Source organism: Heterodontus francisci, chromosome 5, assembly GCF_036365525.1.
Source record: "Heterodontus francisci isolate sHetFra1 chromosome 5, sHetFra1.hap1, whole genome shotgun sequence".
Classification (NCBI taxonomy): Eukaryota; Metazoa; Chordata; class Chondrichthyes; order Heterodontiformes; family Heterodontidae; genus Heterodontus; species Heterodontus francisci.
Window position 1 is genome coordinate 94,872,727 of NC_090375.1, and position 24,822 is coordinate 94,897,548.

The window sequence follows — 24,822 nt, forward strand, 5'->3', positions numbered from 1 at the left end:
CTCCACCACCTTCTGAAGCAGAGTGTTCCAAAGTTGCGCACCCTCAGAGAAAAAATTTCTCCTCATGTCTGTCCTGAAAGGGTGACCCCTAATTTTAAAACAGTGCCCCCTAGTTCTGGACTCACCCCAAGAGGAAACATCCTCTCCACATTCACCTTGTCGAGACCATTCAGGATCTTATAAACTTCAATCAAGTCTCCCCTCACTCTTCTAAACTCCAGCGAAAACAATCTCAGTCTGTCCAACCTTTCGTCATAAGACAACCCGCTCATTCTAGGTATCAATCTGGTAAACCTCCTCTGAACCGCCTTCAATGCATTTACATCCTTCCTTAAATATGAAGACCAAAACTGCACACAGTATTCAAGATGTGGTCTCACCAATGCCTAATATAACTGAAGCATAACATCCTTACTTTTCTTTTCAATTCCTCTCGTAATAAAGGATAGCATTCCATTAGCCTTCTTTATTACCTGCTGTAACTGCCCATCGTGTATGCACTGGCTCTCTGAAAGAGCAATTTCCTCAGTTCCATTCCCCTGCCTTCTCCCCATTCTTCCTTTTCATATAACTGTTTAACTCCCTTTTGAATGCTTCAATTGAACCTGCCTCCACCATGTTCTCAGGCAGCGCATTCCAGACCTTAACCACCTGCTGCGTGAAAAAGTTTTTCCTTATGTCACTTTTGCTTCTCTTACCGAATACTTTAAATCTGTGCCCTCTCGTTCTCAATCCTTTGACGAGTGGGAACATTTTCTCTCTATCTACTTGAACCAGATCCCTCATGATTTTGAATACCTCTATCAAATCACCCCTCAGCCTTCTCTCCTCCAAGAAAAACAGTACTAACTTGTCCAACCTATCTTCATAATTGAAATTCCTCATCCCTGGAACCATTCTCGTGAATCTTTTCTGTACTCTCTCCAATGCCCTCATGTCTTTCATAAAGTGCGGCGCCCAGAAATGTACACAGTACTCCAACTGAGGCTGAACTAGTGTCTTATACAAGTTCAACATAACTTCCTTGTTCTTGTACTCTATGTCCCTATTTATAAAGCCCAGGATACTGTATGCTTTATTAACTGCTCTCTCCACCTGTCTTGCCACCTTCAATGACTTATGCACCTATACACCTAGGTCCCTCTGCTCCTGCACCCCCTTTAGAATAGTACCCTTAATTCTACATTGTCTCTCCATGTTATTCCTACCACAATGAATCACTTCACATTTCTCTGCATTGAACTTCATCTGCCACCTGTCCCCCCCCCCCCATTCCACCAACTTGTCTATGTCTTTTTGAAGTTCTACACCATCCTCCTCACAATTCACAATGCTTCCAAGTTTTGTATCATCTGCAAACTTTGAAATTGTGCCCTGTACACCAAGGTCTAGGTCATTAATATCTTTTAGGAAAAGCAAGGTTCCCAACACTGACCCCTGGGGAACTCCACTACAAACCTTCCTCCAGCCCGATAAACATCCATTAACCACGACTCTTTGTTTCCTGTCACTTAGCCAGTTTCGTATCCATGCTACTACTGTCCCTTTTATTCCATGAGCTACAAATTTGCTCACAAGTCTGTTGTGTGGCATTGTACCAAATGCCTTTTGAAAATCCATGTACATCACATCAACAGCATTGCCACATCAACAGCATTGCTCTCATCAACCCTCTCAGTTACCTCCCCAAAAAACGCAAGTTAGTTAAACATGATTTTCCCTTTAAAAAATCCATGCTGGCTTTACTTAATTAACTCGCATTTGTCCATGTGATGATTGATTTTGTCCCAAATTATTTTTCTATACGTTTTCCCACCACCGAAGTTAAACTGACTGCCCTGTAGTTTCTGGGCTTATCTTTACACCCTTTTTTGAGGGGAACAGCCTGAGGGCCTGGTAGAGCCAGGAACCCTCACAACATTTAAGAAGTATTTAGATGAGCACTTGAAATGCCAATGCATACAAGTCTACAGGCCAAGTTCTGGAAAATGGGATTAGAATAGATAGGTGCTGGATAGCCGGCATGGACATGGTGGACTGAAGGGCCTATTTCTATGCTGGATAACTCTATGACTCTATGACCTCCTGCAAGTTCCCCTCCAAGCCACTCACCATCCTGACTTGGAACTATATCACTGTTCCTTCACCGTTGCTAGGTCAAATTCCTGGAACTCCCTTCCTAACAGCACTGTGGGCGTACCTACCCCACATGGACTGCAGCGGTTCAAGAATGCAGCTCACTACTCAAGGGCAATTAGGGATGGGCATTAAACACTGGCATAGCTAGCAATGTCCACATCCCACAAATGAATTTAAAAAACCATGTTGACAGCTCATTGTTACATTTGGAAAGCTTGCATGGAATGCACACAAACTATTTGTATTTTGATTGTTATTAAACCTATATGGCTGAATTTGGTGAAAGAGATGGAATCTCAAATATTAAGAGGTGTAAACTGGAATAAATTTGGTACAGAAAAGTTGACGCACACAAACAACTGTACATGTTAATCAGAATACTAAGCATAACTGGAATGAGTAAAACTGTAGCATCCAAAGAAAGTCATTGTATGGCTAGTTAGATTGATCAATAGTATTAATGGTATAGACGTAAATGAATTATTGGCAAAATCAAGAAACTGCAAAGATATAACACTGGATAAAGCAAAGTGTGCAGGACAGATGTTTGAGTATCGGGTCATCTTCCTATACAAGAAAGTTAGGCAAGGTATTGACAGCCTATTGAAATGTATGAGGAGTGGCCTCAGTGACCAGCTCTTTAAGAACAGGTCCTGGGCTGATTTGTTTCTGTGGGTCAGCCTGAAGTATGTGGACAGGCCAACCAGGGGCGATGCCACATTGGATTTGGTACTGGGTAATGAACCCGGCCAGGTGTTCGATTTAGATGTAGGTGAGCACTTTGGCGATAGTGATCACAATTCGGTTAGGTTTACCTTAGCGATGGGCAGGGACAGGTATATACCGCAGGGCAAGAATTATAGCTGGGGGAAAGGAAATTATGACGCGATTAGGCAAGATTTAGGATGTGTAGGATGGGGAAGGAAACTGCAGGGGATGGGCACAAACGAAATGTGGAGCTTATTCAAGGAGCAGCTAATGCGTGTCCTTGATAAGTATGTACCTGTCAGGCAGGGAGGAAGTTGTCGAGCGAGGGAGCCGTGGTTTACTCAAGAAGTTGAAGCGCTTGTCAAGAGGAAGAGGGCGGCTTATGTTAGGATGAGACGTGAAGGCTCAGTTAGGGCGCTTGAGAGTTACAAGCTAGCCAGGAAGGATCTAAAGGGAGGGCTAAGAAGAGCAAGGAGAGGACACGAGAAGTCATTGGCGGATAGGATCAAAGAAAACCCTAAGGCTTTCTATAGGTATATCAGGAATAAACGAATGATAAGAGTTAGAACAGGGCCAATCAAGGATAGTAGTGGGAAGTTGTGTGCGGAATCAGAGGAGATAGGGGAAGCGTTAAATGAATATTTTTCGTCAGTATTTACAGTAGAGAAAGAAAATGTTGCCGAGGAGATTACTGAGATACAGCCTACTAGGCTAGATGGGATTGAGATTCACAAGGAGGAGGTGTTAGCAATTTTGGAAAGAGTGAAAATAGATAAGTCCCCTGGGCCAGATGGGATTTATCCTAGGATTCTCTGGGAAGCCAGGGAGGAGATTGCAGAGCCGTTGTTGTTGATCTTTAAGTCGTCATTGTCGACAGGAGTAGTGCCGGAGGACTGGAGGATAGCAAATGTTGTCCCCTTGTTCAAGAAGGGGAGTAGAGACAGCCCTGGTAATTATAGACCTGTGAGCCTTACTTCGGTTGTGGGTAAAATGTTGGAAAAGGTTATAAGAGACAGGATTTATAATCATCTTGAAAAGAATAAGTTCATTTGCGATAGTCAGCACGGTTTTGTGAAAGGTAGGTCGTGCCTCACAAACCTTATTGAGTTTTTCGAGAAGGTGACCAAACAGGTGGATGAGGGTAAAGCCGTGGATGTGGTGTATATGGATTTCAGTAAGGCGTTTGATAAGGTTCCCCACGGTAGGCTATTGCAGAAAATACGCAAGTATGGGGTTGAAGGTGATTTAGAGCTTTGGATCAGAAATTGGCTAGCTGAAAGAAGACAGAGGGTGGTGGTTGATGGCAAATGTTCATCCTGGAGTTTAGTTACTAGTGGTGTACCGCAAGGTTCTGTTTTGGGGCCACTGCTGTTTGTCATTTTTATAAACGACCTGGATGAGGGTGTAGAAGGGTGGGTTAGTAAATTTGCGGATGACACGAAGGTCGGTGGAGTTGTGGATAGTGTCGAAGGGTGTTGTAGGGTACAGAGGGACATAGATAGGCTGCAGAGCTGGGCTGAGAGATGGCAAATGGAGTTTAATGCGGAGAAGTGTGAGGTGATTCACTTTGGAAGGAGTAACAGCAATGCAGAGTACTGGGCTAATGGGAAGATTCTTGGTAGTGTAGATGAGCAGAGAGATCTTGGTATCCAGGTACATAAATCCCTGAAAGTTGCTACCCAGGTTAATAGGGCTGTTAAGAAGGCATATGGTGTGTTAGCCTTTATTAGTAGGGGGATCGAGTTTCGGAGCCACGGGGTCATGATGCAGCTGTACAAAACTCTGGTGAGGCCGCACCTGGAGTATTGCGTGCAGTTCTGGTCACCGCATTATAGGAAGGATGTCGAAGCTTTGGAAAGGGTGCAGAGGAGATTTACTAGGATGTTGCCTGGTATGGAAGGAAGGTCTTACGAGGAAAGGCTGAGGGACTTGGGGTTGTTTTCGTTAGAGAGAAGGAGGAGGAGAGGTGACTTAATAGAGACATACAAGATAATCAGAGGGTTAGATAGGGTGGATAGTGAGAGTCTTTTTCCTCGGATGAGGATGGCAAACACGAGGGGACATAGCTTTAAGTTGAGGGGTGAAAGATATAGGACAGATGTCAGAGGTAGTTTCTTTACGCAGAGAGTAGTAGGGGCGTGGAACGCCCTGCCTGCAACAGTAGTAGACTCGCCAACTTTAAGGGCATTTAAGTGGTCATTGGATAGACATATGGATGTAAATGGAATAGTGTAGGTCAGATGATCGGCGCAACATCGAGGGCCGAAGGGCCTGTACTGCGCTGTAATATTCTAATTCTAAGTCTGACTCCAGATCCTAGCTTCTTTGTCACAGACTAACAGCACTACCACTCAATGCCAGCACTCTTACCTCAGCAAGTTGCTCTCCCTCCAGCTTTTGGTTTAATGGGTAGTCAACAGTTAGATGAAGGTGGGTATTACAGCTGGAACAAAAACCTCTCGCCTCTGTGCAAAACGGAGTTATAACCTGCCAGTACACCACTCACATTGTCTATTGATAAAAGTGTGGTGGTACATTTTGGTCGAAGACATAAGGAGGCTGCATACTCCTTGGAAAAAAATCTAAATGGGGTAGAGGAGCAAAGAGATATAAGGTGTAGATTCCCAAGTCACTTAAAAGTAGGCAGGTTGACAAGGACCTAAAAATGCAAACAAAACACTGGGGTTTATTTCTATAGGAATAGAATTTGAAAGCAGAGACATTATGTGAAACTTACATAGAACATCGGTTCGACCACATTTATAACTGTGCACAGATCTAATCTCCATATTACAAAAAGGATGTACAGGCACTGAAGAAGATGCAAAAAGAATTAACAAGGCTGATACTAGTACTGAGAGATTATAACTATCAGGAAAGACTCAACAGGCTGGGGCTATTTTCTCTGGAAAAGAGAAGGCTGCTGGTGACCTGATAAGAGATGTATAAAATTGTGAAGGGATTTGATAGTCGATGTAGAGAAAATTCAGGAGAAGTTTCTTTACCTAGAGAGTTGTTACAATCTGGAACTTGCTCCCATGTAGAGTCGTTGAGGTGAATATCATAGATACATTTAAAGGGAAGCTAGGTAAGTACATGAGGGAGAAAGGAATATACAGTAATGCTGATAGGGTTAGATGAATTAGAGTTGGAGAAACTGGTTGTAATTTTGTCTGTGAGCTGTGCTACAGGAGATAGACAGATAATTGTAAATGTTAGATGTTTAAAAATGATACTGATGACTTTAAAAAAAAAATACTTGCATTTAAGTTCAGTTAATGAATACAATTTTATGTGCAATCTTGTTTTGATATTCTGTTTATTTTGATTTAATGGCGTACCAAAAATTAGGTTTTTTTGTCTATCAGGGACTGTGATTGGTGTTGATGAGGCCACTGGTTTTTCATGGATAGTTTGTAACAGATGCGGAAATGGAAAACTGGAAAAGAAGCATGGAGAAAGGTCAGTAAGTGAAAATCTGTGGCAAAATGCATGTCGTGTAGAGTTATTTAAAAGGGAAACTGTACAATTTTTGTTCTTACTTCTTTGACTTCTTACTTCTTTGAGCGCATTAATGTTAATGGGATTGTTTTGTTAATATGTGTATATAGAACAGTAGTAAAAGATTTAAAGTAATTAATATAACACCATAAAACTGAGCTAATAAACACCTTAGACTTTTTTTCTCTAGATCCCTTTTAAAGAAAAAGATAAAATTGACTAAATCTGGAAAGTTACATATCTGCAAGGCACACAGAGATGATACAATAGATCTAGATTTTGCTCTTGTTTTAATATAAACTGAAATAGTAATTTGCCTTATACATTGATCTGTGGTAATTATGCAGATTTATTTCACTGTATTTTAGAGGAAAATTAATTGCCACTTCAGGGCCGCCTCCTGCCGCCACTGATATTTTACCTGCCTGCCTCCTTGCAGGCTGGGGGAGGCCCTCCTGATTGGGCACCTTATGCCCCACAGAGGGCCCCCCAGCAGCACGGGCTGCCCCCACTAAAATTACCTCTGCACCACCGCCCGCTATCCGACTCCCACCCCCCTCGCCAGCACCCAGCCAATTGTCCCCATTGAGGCCCGTTCCCCGCTTAGCTTTCTCGGGTGATGTCCATCGTCCTGTTCTTGCTGGATGCAGTCCCAACAGTGGCCACTGCTCCCGGTGACGCTGTTGGGACATGAGAGCTGCTGGCCTTCTGATTCGCTGGTAGCTCTTAGAAATGGAAATTCTGCCTCAGAGGAGCGGAAGTGCCGACCGAGGCTATGTATGGGCCGGGGCCATGAAAAATTGCAGCGTGGCTTCCAGGTCCGGCGGGCTCGCCCCCAACCTTTCAACTGGAGGGCGAGGCCACCCCCACAACGTAAAATTCTGGCCGTGGAATCATTACAGTGCAGAAGGAGACCATACAGCCCATCAAGTCCATATCGGCTCTCTGTAGAGCAATCCAGTCAGTCCCATTCCTCCGCCTCAATCCCCATAGGCTTGCAAGTTTATTTCCCTGAAGTGCTCATCCAATTTTGAAATCATTAATTGTCTCTGCTTCCATGACCCTGTGGGCAGAGAGATCCAGGTCATTACCACTTGCTGCGTAAAAACGTTCTTCCTCACATTCCCCCCCCACCCCCACATCTCCTGCCCAAAACCTTAATCTGTGTCCCCTAGTCCTTGTACTATCAACTAATGGGAACAGCTTTTCTTTGTCTATCTTATCTAAACCTGTCATACTTGTGCACATCTCTTCTTAAATCTTCCCTCAATCTCTAATACAAAAGCAAAATGCGAATGCTGGAAATCTGAAATAAAAACAGTAAATGCTGGAAATACTTAGCAGCTCTGTCAGTATTTATGGAGAGAGAAACAGTTAACCTTTCAGGTCAATGATCTTTCATTAGAACTGGGAAAAGTTAGAAATGTAATAGGTTTTAAGTAGCTCAAATGGGGGAGGGTGGGGGGGTGGAGGGTGGTTGGGGGAAGAGAACAAAAGAGAAGGTCTGTGATCAGGCAGAAGACAGGAGATGTTAAATGACAAAAGAGTTGGTGGGGCAGAGCCACCAGGAATATTAACGGGACAGAGGAGGTGTCAATGGCAGAAAAATGAAGAACTGCCACCCAAAAGCAAAAAAACGGAAACAAGGTTACGGCCGAAACATGCAAAGGAAAGGAATCAAAATGGGGGCAGAAATTACGGTCTGAAATTGTTGAACTCAATGTTGAGTCCAGAAAGATGTAAAGTGTCTAATCTTCATTATGGATATTTAGTCTCTCTACCCCTCCATCCCCCACCAGGACAATCTGAGGGCTCTCCGCTTCTTCCTTGAATGGAGGTCCAAACGGTTTCCATCCACCATCACCCTCCTCTGTCTTGCTGACTTGTTCTCACATTGAACAACTTCTCCTTTAACGCATCTCACTTCCTCCAAATAAAAGCAATCAAAATAGGGGCAGAGATTATAATCTGAAATTGTTAACTCAGTATTGAGTCCAGAAGGCTGTAAGGTGCCTAACTGGAAGATGAAGTGCTGTTTCTCGAGCTTGCACTGAGCTTCATTGGAACACTGCAGTAGGCCGAGGACAGAGATGTCAGCATGAGAGTAAGTTGGTGAATTAAAATGGCAGGACTCTGGAAGCTCGAGGTCACGATGTTGTGGGTACCTGCATGGGTCCCAGCTATGCTGTTCTGAGAGATATATAGAGCATTCCTTGTTCCAGTCCTTCTCAGGACTCGTCAAAGATGACTCCCAGAAGGTTCAGAAACTTAACTGGACCAACTATGTAAATGCTATGGCTACAAGAACAGGTCAGAAGCTAGGAATTCTGCGGCGTGTAACTCACTCCTGATTCCCTAAATCCTGTCCACAATCTACAAGGCACAAGTCAGGAGTGTGATGAATTACTGTCAACTTGCCTGGATGGATGCAGCTGCAACAACACTCAAGCAGTATGACACCATCCAGCACAAAGCAGTTTGCTTGATTGGCATCCTATTCACCACCTTGAACATTCACTTCCTTCACAACTGGCACACAGAGGCTGCAATGTGTACCATCTACAAGATGGACTACAGTAACTCGCTAAGGCTTCTTCGACAGCACCTTCCAAGCTGGTAACCTTTTAAGCCTAGGAGAATAAGGGCAGCAAGCTCGTGGGAAAACCATCACTTGCAAGTTCTCCTCTAAGTCACACACTATCCCGATTTGGAAATATATCACCATTCTTTCACTGTCACTGGGTCAAAATCCTGGAACTGCCTAATAGCGCTGTGGGTGTACCTACATTACATAGATGGCAACAGTTTAAGAAGGTGGCCCATCAGCATCTTAAGGGCAATTAGGAATGAATGAATTAAAAATGAAGTTGGTTGATTTGCTGAGAGTCCTCAAAGGGCTCCTGAGCAGAATTCTATAGCTTTATTAACAAAAATTAGGAGCATATGTGGAATACCAGCAATTTTCTCCACAACTATAGTGAACAACATAGAATGAGAAGCAGAGTTAACGTTTCGGGTCAGTTTGACCCGAAACGTTAACTCTGCTTCTCTTTCCACAGATGCTGCCAGACCTGCTGAGTGATTCCAGCATTTCTTGTTTTTATTTCAGATTTCCAGCATCCGCAGTATTTTGCTTTTATATTAACATAGAATGAGCATTTGTTACGAATACAAGTACCTATACAAGTGCCACATTGTTGCTCACAGGCTGAGGAGCAACATGGATTGGCAGGGCAGAGAATGCATACTGGCCAGGGCCCATTAGGCAGTGTAAGGTGTAGAAACAGATGGGGTGAGAGATGCAGCCAAGAAGCAGTGCTTGTCAGGTGTTGATCTGAGGAGAAAATGGATGATACTTAGAAAGGGAGCAACAGGCAGAAAATACGCAGCTAATCTGTGTTGATGGTTGTGGGTCAGAAACTTGTCACAGGAATTATACAGATAAGTTATAAACTTATCTATTTTTTCCCATGTTTGATGATGGTAATGCAAACGTAAGTGACAAACTTTAGTAGCAGTGGAAAGAGTGCTCAGAAATGGTTTCCTAGGGCCAGCATTGGCTCAGTGATAACAGTCTTGCCATTTGAGTCAGAAGATTGTAGGTTCAAATCCCACTCTAAAAACTTAAGCACTTAACCTAGGCTAACATTTTGATGCAGTACTAAATGAGTGCTGCACAGTCAGAGGTACTGTCTTTCAGATGAGATCTGAAACTAAGGTCCCATTTGCCTTTTCAGGTGAACGTAAAACATCCGATAGCACTATTTAAAGAAGAGCAAGAGAATTATGTCAGTGTACGAATTAATATTTATCCCTCAAGCAAAATTACTAAAAACAGATTATTTGGGCATTTGTTTTACTGGTTGTGGGTCCTGACTGTGGGAATGCTGCATTTCCCTACATCACAGCAGTGACTACACTTCACAAGTACTTTATTGTCTGTAAAGTGTTTTGAGGCATCTTGACCGAACCAATTAATAACCTCACGTGAGACATCAGATTTTTTTTTAAGTGCTTTATTTTCTTGATTATTTTTGTCCCCTTCTATCGACCCTCCTGTATGATGCAGAATTCCCTGGTCAAGACAATATCCAACTAACTGATTCCCAGACATTTGCTAACATTTCTTTATAAACGTGTGTGCGCAGACTGGTAACCCAGTCTCAGGCTTCCACTAATAGTGCTTAGTTTCTGGTAACCAGGGGTAAGAGAGAGTGAGCTTGGTGATTTATCTATCTGATTTTCCCTTCCAGAGGTTAAGTGGCTGAGCTCCACTTGTTACTTCCCTGATGGATCTCTCAAAATCAAACAATTGTCATGTAGAGAATTCCAGGCTGAATCTCCATTCCTCCACTCTGTGACTCAATGCATTACTCCAAGACTGTGCTATCACTATGTTGTATTCAAATGTTAAATTAATTCCCTTCATTTTATTTGTATGTTTTAAAAATCATATTCTTCATGTCACAGTGAATCATTTTATTGCCGTCAATGTGACCAGTCTGTGATGACACCTCTTACAAAAATGCAATTGGAAGTGTTTCTGCAGTATCCAGTCCTATCCCACAGTACTGTAAAAATCAAGGTAACAATTATTAAGTGTTCTAGTTTCCAAATATGCCATTAAGAGTAACATCATATATTTCAGTACTGGAATGTTATCTTAAAAGATTGCTGGATTTCTATGAAAGGGATACCAGTTTGTTATACACCACCTTTTCCCTGTTGGAGTCCACAGGGCTGCAAACATGTACCAAGTGGTTAAAGGTTGAAGCTTATGGCTCAGTGCCACGGCTGAAAGTAAGTGCAGTCAGTTCTTGGTAACCTGCTTGATGAAGCACCTTATCATAATGTAATGCTCCTCTCTAGGACAGGGAAACCAGCTGGCTGATCAGAGTAGCATGAATAGCAGCCACAGAGCAGTCTCTGGCCAAGACCATCTCACCTCTTTAGTGGAAGGAGGTTGCTTGATAGCAGGAACCTCTTAATGGGAAACAAAGTGTGGGAATTATAGATACAAATCTTTTCTGATATTTTATTCAGTGCTTGATTCCTATTTCTGATTTCATGCAATTTTAGAATAGAACATTAATTTGATTAGTGATGTGTTGCTGTGTGTAAGTCCTTTTGATGTATATGACATTCGAACATGCTACTTGACTTGCATCTTTCTAAATAAAACAATATTTTACACTGGTTTGAAGGTTAATTTTTTAAAAATTGAATTATTTCTGTCATGACCTTCAAGTTGCCTCTTGTTTGGTCAGTACTTTGCTATCTTTTTGTTTGTTTCATCCCCTCTATATTGGTTTCCTTCAGTTATTCAAGTGTGATGCTGTGTACTCTGTGGGGACAGTATTACTTGTAAGCATTTTAATTGCAGCTCTATATGGGCCAGTAGGAAGTATTGCTTAACACCAAAATTTGATTTTGTCAAATTTCCTTCCACTTCAAAACTCCTTGGTACCATGACCTGCCCTAGCTAGCAGCCCAACCAAGAACCTGCTATACGCAATGATTGAAGGTACAATTGCTAAGTTTCAATGAATTGAACCTAGAATTCAAACTTAGAACCGCTGAAACAGTAACCATCCATTGAAGGCTTTCCTGCTGAATTATTGGCCCAACCAGTAGTTGAAATTCTTTAAGACATGTGCCTTAGTGTTTTTACGTAACTGGAATGTAGGACCATGAAGCAAGTGAATCAGGAACTTGTGAATATCAAACATCATAATTAGGATGGTATATGCCACAAAATAGTAAAGTTCAAAAACAAATAGAAAATTAAACTTTGCCAAAGATATATCCTCAGTTGAATCATATTATTTCTAAACTCTCATGATGTAGTTGCACCATAGCTCACAGCATATCAAATCCTGTTAGTGCTACACATAACATATCTAAAAATAAATGTACTTTTATTATGTATGCCAGCCCTTTAAGACAATTTCGTAAGACATTTGGCTGAGGAGCTTTGCTGTGGTTTTGCTATGCTTTTGTAGTTTCATTTAACTAGGGCAAAACAAAGTTTGTGTGTGAGCATAATCCCAAATACCAAACTGTATTAATATTTTAAATCTCTTTAAAAGTAATGCCAGACAGAATTAACACAGTTGGGGCATGTAATAGGGTTGGAAGTATTTTCAATGCCTTTAAGAAAGGAAAGCAGATATTCAGTTTTGCTGACTTTTCTGCTAGTAATAGGAATTCTGACTGCTGATTGAGGTGTTTTTTTTGAAACAAAAATTATACATGTGGAATTAAGCTAAATTCTAGAAAATGTGCCTGTACATATTAGTGCTGTAATGAGAAAGTAGGCTGTGACATATTAGTATTGTCAGGCAAGCCTGCCAAGAATGAAGAAAATTAATTTCGCCACATGAACATTGATTTTAAACTGTTGTTGGTGAAGAAAGAACTTGCTTTAAAAAACAATGGGAGACTTTGGCTGGAGAGAGACATTAGCATCGCAACAGACATTACTTCAAAGGACAAAGGGGCTATTCCCTGCTCCAATTTAATCCACAATGGACTTTTGATTACCAGCCATTGAAGGTGGAAAGGCTAGCATTCCAGGTTAACTGCTAAGATGGCCGAATACTCCAGCAGACGTGGTTGGATCGGTTTGGGTCACATGGCTGGCTGTTGGAGTTTTTTTGAATTTGAACTTGCAACCAGGAATTTGAAATCAGAAAGCTGTTTGCTCCGAGACTGGAAAAGACCTCTCTCCTGTCTGCTCTCATCTCGCTGTCACCAGCTTCGGAAACCATTGAAGACATATTAACCTCAAGAGAGAAAAGTCTCCTGCAGTGAACAAGGTTTAAGAAGAATACTGGGCCCCAATGAAAGAAAGACTACTTACAAAAGGACTACAGTGAGCTCAAAGCACAGTAAACAAGAAACTCTTCTGATATTGTCTCAAACTCTCCATTTTATTTTTCTTCTCTTTTCTGTCCCTATTTGCATTTGCGTATGGCGTATATCCGTAGGCGTTAACTGAATTAGAGTTTAAATTTCAGTAAATTTCACTTTTATTCTTTAAACCTAAGAAAGCCTGTTGATGCTCATTTCTTTGCCTTATAATTGGAAAGTGGGGAACTAGGATTCACCAAGGGGGAGCTCAAAACACAGTGTGTTTAAAATTAAACCCTGTTACAGTAAGACCAGGTGAAGACAGTAAACGACCCTAGACACCTTTCTCACCTGGTCGTAACAGTAAAGAATATACAGAGTTGCATCAGCTACGCTAGTAATTTAGTTAGTGCCAATGGAGACATGGTAAAGATTGTCTTCTTTCTGGAATATGCCTAAATCCTATATGTACGAGAGTCTGACCATATTTTGTTTCTGACCCTTTATTTCCCAATACAGCTACTAGAACCAAGCATTTCATCTCTCCTGCTACATTCCTCCAGTGATGAAGGGGTGAGTTAGTATTGTGTATAGTTTGGATACATTTTGAAAGCCGAAGTTGACCAACATCAATTTCTGTGACTAAACATCAATTTAGTGTGAAACTTAGCTGTTTATAGAAGTGACTGCATTCAATCATTTTAAAATGACCGCAATTGTTGACAACGCGATCGGTAGGTGGCGCTGTTTTGGCACATGCGCAGATACAGCATGTGCCACGAAAACGTGACAGCCTGCGACTGTTGCAGCTGCCAGGACTAAAGATGGCGCTGCTCAAAAAATCACAGAGATGAAACCTAACAAACACGTGGCAGAAATCAATGGCCGGAGTGAGAGAGTGGAGCGGGCTGGGGAGAGCAGCGCGGGGGGCGGGGAGATCAGCGCGGGGGCCGGGGACAGCAGCGCGGGGGCCGGGGAGAGCAGCGCGGGGAGACCAGCGGTAGCGGTGCCGGGGAGGGGGGGGGAGAAAGAGGGAGAGGGGGGGAGAAAGAGGGAGAGGGAGAGGGGGGGAGAAAGAGGGAGAGGGAGAGGGGGGGAGAAAGAGGGAGAGGGAGAGGGGGGGAGAAAGAGGGAGAGGGAGAGGGGGGGAGAAAGAGGGAGAGGGAGAGGGGGGGAGAAAGAGGGAGAGGGAGAGGGGGGGAGAAAGAGGGAGAGGGAGAGGGGGGGAGAAAGAGGGAGAGGGAGAGGGGGGGGAGAAAGAGGGAGAGGGAGAGGGGGGGAGAAAGAGGGAGAGGGAGAGGGGGGGAGAAAGAGGGAGAGGGAGAGGGGGGGAGGAGAAGAGGGAGAGGGAGAGGGGGGGAGAAAGAGGGAGAGGGAGAGGGGGGGAGAAAGAGGGAGAGGGAGAGGGGGGGAGAAAGAGGGAGAGGGAGAGGGGGGGAGGGAGAGGAGAGGGGGGGGAGAAAGAGGGAGAGGGAGAGGGGGGGAGAAAGAGGGAGAGGGAGAGGGGGGAGAAAGAGGGAGAGGGAGAGGGGGGGAGAAAGAGGGAGAGGGAGAGGGGGGGAGAAAGAGGGAGAGGGAGAGGGGGGGAGATAAAGAGGGAGAGGGAGAGGGGGGGAGATAAAGAGGGAGAGGGAGAGGGGGGGGATAAGAGGGAGAGGGAGAGGGGGGGGATAAAGAGGGAGAGGGAGAGGGGGGGGATAAAGAGGGAGAGGGAGAGGGGGGGGATAAAGAGGGAGAGGGAGAGGGGGGGAGAAAGAGGGAGAGGGAGAGGGGGGGGAGAAAGAGGGAGAGGGAGAGGGGGGGGAGAAAGAGGGAGAGGGAGAGGGGGGGGATAAAGAGGGAGAGGGAGAGGGGGGGGGATAAAGAGGGAGAGGGAGAGGGGGGGGATAAAGAGGGAGAGGGAGAGGGGGGGAGAAAGAGGGAGAGGGGGGGAGAAAGAGGGAGAGGGGGGGAGAGGGGGGGAGAAAGAGGGAGAGGGGGGGAGAGGGGGGAGAAAGAGGGAGAGGGGGGGAGAAAGAGAAAGAGGGAGAGGGGGGGAGAAAGAGAAAGAGGGAGAGGGGGAGAGAAAGAGAAAGAGGGAGAGGGGGGGGAGAAAGAGAAAGAGGGAGAGGGGGGGAGAAAGAGAAAGAGGGAGAGGGGGAGAGAAAGAGGGAGAGGGAGAGGGGGGGAGAAAGAGGGAGAGGGGGGGAGAAAGAGGGAGAGGGGGGGAGAAAGAGGGAGAGGGAGAGGGGGGGAGAAAGAGGGAGAGGGAGAGGGGGGAGAAAGAGGGAGAGGGAGAGGGGGGAGAAAGAGGGAGAGGGAGAGGGGGGAGAAAGAGGGAGAGGGAGAGGGGGGGAGAAAGAGGGAGAGGGAGAGGGGGGGAGAAAGAGGGAGGGAGAGGGGGGGAGAAAGAGGGAGAGGGGGAGAGAAAGAGGGAGAGGGAGAGGGGGGGAGAAAGAGGGAGAGGGAGAGGGGGGGAGAAAGAGGGAGAGGGAGAGGGGGGGAGAAAGAGGGAGAGGGAGAGGGGGGGAGAAAGAGGGAGAGGGAGAGGGGGGGAGAAAGAGGGAGAGGGGGAGGGGGGGAGAAAGAGGGAGAGGGGGAGGGGGGGAGAAAGTGGGAGAGGGAGAGGGGGGGAGAAAGTGGGAGAGGGAGAGGGGGGGAGAAAGTGGGAGAGGGGGAGGGGGGGAGAAAGTGGGAGAGGGAGAGGGGGGGAGAAAGTGGGAGAGGGAGAGGGGGGGGAAAAAGTGGGAGAGGGAGAGGGGGGGGAAAAAGTGGGAGAGGGAGAGGGGGGGAGAAAGTGGGAGAGGGAGAGGGGGGGAGAAAGTGGGAGAGGGAGAGGGGGGGAGAAAGTGGGAGAGGGAGAGGGGGGGAGAAAGTGGGAGAGGGAGAGGGGGGGAGAAAGTGGGAGAGGGAGAGGGGGGGAGAAAGTGGGAGAGGGAGAGGGGGGGAGAAAGAGGGAGAGGAGAGGGGGGGAGAAAGAGGGAGAGGGAGAGGGGGGAGAAAGAGGGAGAGGAGAGGGGGGGAGAAAGAGGGAGAGGGAGAGGGGGGGAGGGAGAGGGAGAGGGGGGGAGGGAGAGGGAGAGGGGGGGAGGGAGAGGGAGAGGGGGGGAGAAAGAGGGAGAGGGAGAGGGGGGAGAAAGAGGGAGAGGGAGAGGGGGGGAGAAAGAGGAGAGGGAGAGGGGGGGAGAAAGAGGGAGAGGGAGAGGGGGGGAGAAAGAGGAGAGGGGGGGAGAAAGAGGGAGAGGGAGAGGGGGGGAGAAAGAGGGAGAGGGAGAGGGGGGGAGAAAGAGGGAGAGGGAGAGGGGGGGAGAAAGAGGGAGAGGGAGAGGGGGGGAGAAAAGAGGGAGAGGGAGAGGGGGGGAGAAAGAGGGAGAGGGGAGAGGGGGGGGAGAAAGAGGGAGAGGGGGGAGAAAGAGGGAGAGGGGGGGAGAGGGGGGGGAGAAAGAGGGAGAGGGGGGGAGAGGGGGGGAGAAAGAGGGAGAGGGGGGGAGAGGGGGGGAGAAAGAGGGAGAGGGGGGAGAAAGAGAAAGAGGGAGAGGGGGAGAGAAGAGAAAGAGGGAGAGGGGGGGAGAAAGAGGGAGAGGGAGAGGGGGAGAGAAAGAGGGAGAGGGAGAGGGGGGGAGAAAGAGGGAGAGGGAGAGGGGGGGGAGAAGAGGGAGAGGGAGAGGGGGGGGAGAAAGAGGGAGAGGGAGAGGGGGGAGAAAGAGGGAGAGGGAGAGGGAGAGGGGGGGAGAAAGAGGGAGAGGGAGAGGGGGGGAGAAAGAGGGAGAGGGAGAGGAGGGGAGAAAGAGGGAGAGGGAGAGGGGGGGAGAAAGAGGGAGAGGGAGAGGGGGGGAGGGAGAGGGAGAGGGGGGGAGAAAGAGGGAGAGGGAGAGGGGGGGAGAAAGAGGGAGAGGGAGAGGGGGGGAGAAAGAGGGAGAGGGGGGGAGAAAGAGGGAGAGGGAGAGGGGGGGAGAAAGAGGGAGAGGGAGAGGGGGGGAGAAAGAGGGAGTGGGAGAGGGGGGGAGAAAGAGGGAGAGGGAGAGGGGGGGAGAAAGAGGGAGAGGGAGAGGGGGGAGAAAGAGGGAGAGGGAGAGGGGGGGAGGGAGAGGGAGAGGGGGGGAGAAAGAGGGAGAGGGAGAGGGGGGGAGAAGAGGGAGAGGGGGGAGAAAGAGGGAGAGGGGGGGAGAGAGAGAGAGGGAGAGGGGAGAAGGGGGGATGGGAGAGGGGGGAGAAAGGGAGAGGGAGGGGGGGAGAAGAGGAGAGGGGGGGAGAAAGAGGGAGAGGGGGGGAGAAAGAGGGGAGAGGGGGGGAGAAAGTGGGAGAGGGAGAGGGGGGTGGAAAGTGGGAGAGGGAGAGGGGGGGAGAAAGTGGGAGAGGGAGAGGGGGGGAGAAAGTGGAGAGGGAGAGGGGGAGGAAAGTGGGTGAGGGAGAGGGGGGGAGAAGTGGGAGAGGGAGAGGGGGGGAGAAGTGGGAGAGGGAGAGGGGGGGAGAAGTGGGAGAGGGAGAGGGGGGGGAAGTGGGAGAGGGAGAGTGGGGGAGTAGTGGGAGAGGGAGAGGGGGGGAGAAGTGGGAGAGGGAGTGGGGGGAGAAGTGGTGAGGGAGAGGGGGGAGAAGTGGGTGAGGGAGAGGGGGGGAGAAAGTGGGAGAGGGAGAGGGGGGAGAGGTGGGAGAGGGTGGAGAGGGGGGGAGAGAGTGGGAGAGGGAGAGGGGGGGAGTGAGTGGGAGAGGAGAGGGGGGAGAGAGTGGGAGAGGGAGAGGGGGGGAGAGGGGAGAGGGGGGGAGAAAGAGGGAGGGGAGAGGGGAGAAGAGGGAGGGGGAGGGAGGGGGGGAGGGAGAGAGAGGGAGGGGAGGGAGGGAGAGAGGGGGAGGGGGGGAGAAAGAGGGAGGGGGAGGGGGGGAGAAAGAGGGAGGGGGAGGGGGGGAGAAAGAGGGAGGGGGAGGGGGGTGAAAGAGGGAGGGGGAGGGGGGAGAAAGAGGGAGGGGGAGGGTGGGAGAAAGAGGGAGGGGGAGGGGGGTGGAGAAGAGGGAGGGGAGAGGGGGGAGAAAGAGGGAGGGGAGAGGGGGGGAGAAGAGGGAGGGGAGAGGGGGGAGAAAGAGGGGAGGGGAGAGGGGGGGAGAAAGAGGGAGGGGGAGGGAGGGGAGAAAGAGGGGGAGGGGGGGAGAAGAGGGAGGGGGAGGGGGGGAGAAAGAGGGAGGGGAGAGGGGGGGAGAAAGAGGGAGGGAGAGGGGGAGAAAGAGGGAGAGGTAAGGAAGGGGGGAGGGGGAGAAAGAGGAGGGGGGAGAAAGAGGGAGAGAAAGGGGGAGGGGGGGTGAAAGAGGGAGAGGGAGGGGTAAGGAAGGGGGGAGGGGGAGAGCTGGGGGAGAGGGAGGAAGGGGAGAGAGTGGGAGGGGGAGAGCTGGGGGGAGAGGGAGGAAGGGGGAGAGAGTGGGGGGGGGGGGGGGGGAACAGCGGAACGGAAGAGGAGTGCCTTTTTGAGATTCAACCCATCACTTAATTCTGTTTTCGAGAACAAACACGTTTCAATTTCACAAACCAGAAACAATCTGATTTATTGTTGACAGGCTACACATTTAACATTTAGTGCTGTAGCACTTTGATTTCTCATTAACAAGTCGTTCTGAAGACAATGAAGCACAGTCTGTTTGACCCTGGGTATCAGAATGTAACATCTATGCAGTCAGGACTGCAAATGGGGTGTGTTCTATTCAGCTGACAAGTGGCACAGTGACTAATACTTTTATTATTTCTGCCCCTAGGGAAGTACCTAACCCTCACCTTTGTTATCACCCTCTGTCTGCTTTGCTGGTTTAATAACTCGATGTTGAGTATTATGGTTATTAGTCATCAGCACACTACATCAATTTTTAAATTCCTACCTCCTCCTCTCTGCCAATTATTAATTGGTGATTGGGTATGCAGAGATCATTCCCTGAATGTGAAGTCCCGATGCAGAAGTGCCTTATATATCAGCAATTACTACTTCAAAAAAAACAGATTAAAGGAATTGATCAGACTGGTACATCTCAAACTTTAAATTATCTTGTTAGTTCAAAACGTCTGGCACTCTGGATTCAGCATGCTGGTTTGTTTGCCACAATTGTCCTTAAGAAGTGTAGACTTTTGCAAGAAATTAAATTAACTGCAAGGCTTTGCCTATACCATGTTATAGATTCAATATTCTATTGAATACTTGTAAATCAATGAACTTTTCCAAAAATAATCCTACGCACTACAGTGTGTTGCATTATCTGGGTTTATGATAAACTCTTATGAGTGAACCCAAATTTATTCTGTAGCAGGAAGTTCTATAGTAGAAGATTATGCTAGCAGATCTCTGGGTAAAGAGAGGAGAGGCTATAGAATGGCTGCATGCACCTATGATGTGAAGCTGAGGTGTTTGTGTGGATATTTCAAGGACACCTGTGGAATTTGTGTTTTATTGTATGTATTGAATATTTTTAGATATAAAAGATATTTCTTAGAAATGTGCTAGATAAAAGTAAAGATCTTAATTGTTTTTAATCTCCATTTTACCTTTTAATTTTTTTCTTCCTTTTCTTTTACATTACTGCATTTATCTCACTTTTTTCACTGCCTCTTCTTGAGCGTTCTGATTTGGCAACAACTTTTGACAGTCCTCCAGGTCAGTTAGGTTATAGTTGGATTGGGACGGAAAATCAGGAAAGAAAATAGTTATAACAGGTGTCACGCTCATGCAAGGAACAGTTATGAACTAAAGTGAACTGGAGCAATTGTAAACTCTAAAAATGAACTGATGAACTAAACTCCAAAAAATGGACACACTTTTGCTGCAAACAAAATGGAGTAAGAGGTCAGGTGACTTCCTGTACTGCACCTCTACATCGTGACTGTTGGAGACTAAACCCATCATCACATCTGGATTAGTTCGGGGGAAGGCACATTAAAATGCTAAGCAGCCCTGTATTTAACTGTTCTTCTTCTTGGGCCTCCTTGTCTCGAGAGACAATGGGTAGCTCCTAGAGGTGGTCAGTGGTTTGTGGAGCAGCGCCTGGAGTGGCTATAAAGGCCAATTCTAGAGTGACAGACTCTTCCACAGGCACTGCAGATAAGATTGGTTGTCGGGGCTATTACACAGTTGGCTCTCTCCTTGCACTTCTGTCTTTTTTCCTGCCAACTTCTAAGTCTCTTTGACTCGCCACTCTTTAGCCCCACCTTTATGGCTGTCCTCCAGCTCTGGCGATCACAGGCAACTGACTCCCACAACTTGTGGTCAATGTCACAGAACTTCATGTCGTGTTTGCTCACAGAGCAAACTTAACTCACAGGGGGACTAAACATACCAAATATTGAGATAAAAACAAGAAATGCTGGAACCACTCAGCAGGTCTGGCAGCATCTGTGGAAAGAGAAACAGAGTTAACGTTTCGGGTCAGTGACCCTTCTTCGGAACTGACAAATATTAAAAATGTCACAGGTTATAAGCAAGTGAGGTGGGGGTGGGGCAAGAGATAACAAAGGAGAAGGTGTAGATTGGACAAGGCCACATAGCTGACCAAAAGGTCAAAAGGCAAACAATATGTTAATGGTGTGTTGAAAGACAAAGCATTAGTACAGATAGGGTGTTAACAGACTGAATATTGAACAGCAGCAAGTGCAAACATGAAAAAAAACAGTGGGTCAGCATACTGAACAAACTAAGATGAAATGAAATAAATGCAAAAAAAGGTTGTAAAAAAGAAAAAACAACTAAAAATGAAAGTAAAATGGGGGGCTGTCATGCTCTGAAATTATTGAACTCAGTGTTCAGTCCGGCAGGCTGTAGTGTGCCTAATCGGTAGATGAGATGCTGTTCCTCGAGCTTGCGTTGATGTTCACTGGAACACTGCAGCAATCCCAGGACAGAGATGTGAGCATGAGAGCAGGGGGGAGTGTTGAAATGACAAGCAACCGGAAGGTCAGGGTCCTGCTTGCGGACTGAGCGGAGATGTTCCGCAAAGCGGTCACCCAGTCTGCGCTTGGTCTCCCCAATGTAGAGGAGACCACATTGTGAGCAGCTTTTATTTTATTTACCAAATATTGAGGCTTGTCATTCCAGTCCAAGTATCCTTTTAGCAGCTGCTAAGTCTTAATTACTGCCAAACCGCCCCTCTGCCAGGTAACTTTTATAAGTGTGGGGTCTCATTCCTTCAAAACTTAACTGCTGTTCGAATTTTTTTTTAACAATTTATCTCTCTCTTAATCCAATCATTCTTTCCCTCCTTATTTGCTTTCTGTACCCGATTTGATACCTGATTTGATACTGAATTCAATATTCCAACTTATACTTCCTAGTTTGGACTCTGGAATTCTCTGTAATTAAATCTGCACAAAAGTGCAACATACAGAAAATATGGTGGATGTTGAAATCTACCACTGTTACAGCCATAAAGCTGTTCTTTTTCATTGTTAGATTGAATTTGTTTAAATTTCTAACTTTCTAACCCAATACTAGCTCTACTATTTTTAAATATTTTTAAAAATATATTTTTTATCTTTAGAATGCAGAATCAGTAAAAGCCAGTACTGAACTCCATGTCTGAAAATACAGATCGAGTTTTTAAATGTTTTTTTAAAGGGAGTTACAACTGGATCCAGTTGCCTTACCTAGCTCTGTGCCCAGCTCTAAAACTATATTGCATTTGAAGCTCATCCAAGGCGCTTTACAGGAGCATTATAGAACAGATATGACACCGAGCCACAGAGGAGATATTAGGTCAGATGACTAAAAGCTTGGTCAAAGAGGTAGTGCTTTAAAGGAGGAAAACGAGGTGGAAAGGCGAAGAGGTTTAGGGAGAGTATTCCAGAGCTTGGGGCCCAGGCAGCTGAATGCATGGCCATCAGTGGTGGAGCAATTAAAATCGGAGATGCACAAGAGACCAGAATTAGAGGAGTGCAGGCATCTCGGAGAGTTGTGGGGCTGGAGGAGATTACAGAGATAGGGAGAGGTGAGGCCATGGAGAGATTTGAAGACATGTATGAGAATTTTAAAATCAAGACATTGCTTGACCTGGAGCCGTGTAGATCAGTGAGCACAGGGGTGATAGGGGAACGGGAATTGATGCGAGTTAAAACATGGGTAGCAGAGTTTTGGATGACCTGAATTTTACAGAGAGTAGAATGTGGGAGATCATCCAGGAGTGTATTGGAATAGTCAAGTCTAGAGGTAATGAAGGCTTGAATTGAGGGTTTCAGCGGCAGTTGAGCTGGGACAGGGGCACAGTCCACCTCCGATGTTATGGAGGTGGAAAGAGGCGGTTTTGTGATAGCATGAATATGAGATCAGAAGCTCACTTCAGGTCAAGTGTGACAAAGATTATGAACAGACTGGCTTAATCTCAGACTGTTGACAGGGAGAGCAATGGAGTCAGTAGCTAGAGAATGGAGGGACCGTAAACAATGGCTTCAGTCTTCCCAATAATTAATTGACAGCCAAAATATTTTCCTGTAGATCTTTAATCAAGAAATTTTTAATATGGCAGCCAAATTATTTTGAAAAGTAGCAAAACCTGCCTTCTACAGCTGTGAAGAGTATTTACAGATGTCTTTCATACTTTATTGTAGTAACCAATAAACACCAAAAATAATTTCAAACCATTTATTTTCATAATTGACATCATAGAATGCCAAATATGCCACTTATGAAGTAATCCTCCAATGCTTTATGTTCCTGTACAGTGCTCCACATGAACACTACAAAAATTCTATTAAGCAAGTAAAGTGAAAAGTGCTATTAAAATATAGTGCTGTGAAATATTCATGTGCATATTGTATGATATTGTACATGTGAAAAGATTTCCATTTACTTATCTATGAATGTGTTTGCCTTTAATAACTTCTCTTTTGGGTGCAGAATGTTCTTTACAATGTTTGTTTTATTATATAACTATCATGACAGGGCTATGAGATAGATGATATACTTGGCCAGGAGTTGGGACCTCTCAGCTGCTATGTTCGCTCAGTAACAAATCAGCCAACATGCTGGATTGGACTAGAAGAAGTCAAGCTGCTACAGGTGACAACCCAGCCTCGATGAAAGTGAAATTCTCGCCTATCAGCAATTGTTGTAGCAGTATTGGTACAAACTGTACTTCTGAAATTTTATGTCAAATAATTATTGTATTAAATATTTATAAATGATGTGTTCTAATTAAAATAACTATTTTGGATGTCTGTCTCAGGTTATTTTAAAATTTATATTTGTATCTTAATGGGGATTTAAAAAGGTTAATAAAACAAGCCCATAACAGTAAAACATAATTCAAAAACAGCTGCCATTTTTATTTAGTTATTTTACTGTGAATCTAGGGGCTATTTGTTATGGATAAGAAAAAAAAAAATCAAACATTTGTTTCTATCTGAAAACAGCTGGTGTCCAGGAAGAATAGATACCTTACCAATATATTACATTCTGTAAATCATTTCCCAGGTCTCCTTAGAGTCCTGCTGCACCCTTCACCCAACTAAGGAAGAGACGGAGAACCGTGGAACCTGTTCTCAGACTTAGTCCGCTGTTGCATGATGAGACAAGTGAAAGCAGCACATAGTGATTTTATCCCTTTTTATCCCTCTGCTTTCCAAGATGGCCTCAGACATTCATTGTGTGAGCAGAACCCATGCCCTGCCACTGTGTGGTCAGTATGTTGATGCACTCATACATTGAGCTACCTAACTAGATTTTTTTTTATATCTAGGTAAGAACTGGCCTATTCTGGCCTCTTTGGCAGTTGTGTTGAAGAAGTTCTTTCACATCATTTAGCGTAGTCCGACAACAATTTGCATTTATTCTGCACCTTTAATGTAGTAAAATGTCCCAAGGCACTTCACGGGACTGTAATCAGACAAAAATCAACACCGAACAAAAGAAGGGGACATTAGAACAGTTGATCAAAATGCTTAGCCCGAGAGTAAAGTTTTAAACAGTGCCTTAAAGCAAGAGAGAAGAGGTTTGAGAAGGGAATTCCAGAGCCTGTGGCCTACGACTGCCAGTAGTGTGGGGAAGGAAATGGGCCAAGAGGCCTGAGTTGGAGGAACAGAGTTCATGGAGGATTCTAGAGCTGTTGGAGGTTCCAGAGATAGGGAGGAGCGAGGCCATGGAGGAACTTCAGTACAAGTTTGAGGATTTTAAAATTGAGATGTTGGTAAACTGGGAGCCAGTGTAGTTCAGTGAGCACAGAGGAGATGGGTGAATGGGTCTTAGTGGGAGTTAGGATATGGGCAGCAGGGTTTTGGATGAGCTCAGGTTTATGCAGGGTGGTAGATGGGAGGCCAGCCAGGAGAGTATTGGAATAGTTGAGTCTGGAGGTAACAACACATTTTTAATCTTTCTTGGGATGTGGATGTTGTTGGCAAAGCCAGCATTTGTTGCCCAACCCTAATTGCCCGTGAGGAGGTGGTGGTACGCTGCCTTCTTGAACCGCTGCAGTCCGTCTGGTGCTTTTAGGAAGAGAATTCCAGGTTTTTGACACAGCAACAGTGAAGGAACAGCGATATAGTTCCAAGTCAGGATGGCGTGTGACTTTGAGGGGAACTTGCAGATGGTGGTGTTCCCATGAGTCTGCTGCCCTTGAATGAGCTTTTCAACAGCAGGTAGACTGATGCAGGGCAGAGACGGGCTGTATTATGGAGATGCAAGTATATCA

The 24,822-nt window shown here is 46.0% G+C and overlaps 1 protein-coding gene across 3 annotated transcripts in view; it reads left to right on the forward strand.

Annotated features, from left to right (window-relative positions):
- The window catches only part of spidr (scaffold protein involved in DNA repair), a 328,957-nt gene extending 305,624 nt beyond the window's left edge, over positions 1-23,333 (forward strand). For all 3 annotated transcript variants that reach the window (XM_068031805.1, XM_068031806.1, XM_068031807.1), the window contains 4 exons: positions 6,216-6,309; positions 10,819-10,933; positions 13,720-13,773; positions 23,079-23,333. In XM_068031805.1, coding sequence (XP_067887906.1) covers positions 6,216-6,309; positions 10,819-10,933; positions 13,720-13,773; positions 23,079-23,216 — 401 coding nt within the window. In that variant the 3' untranslated portion in view covers positions 23,217-23,333. The remainder of the gene's footprint in view (positions 1-6,215; positions 6,310-10,818; positions 10,934-13,719; positions 13,774-23,078) is intronic.
- The last annotated feature ends 1,489 nt before the right edge of the window (positions 23,334-24,822 follow it).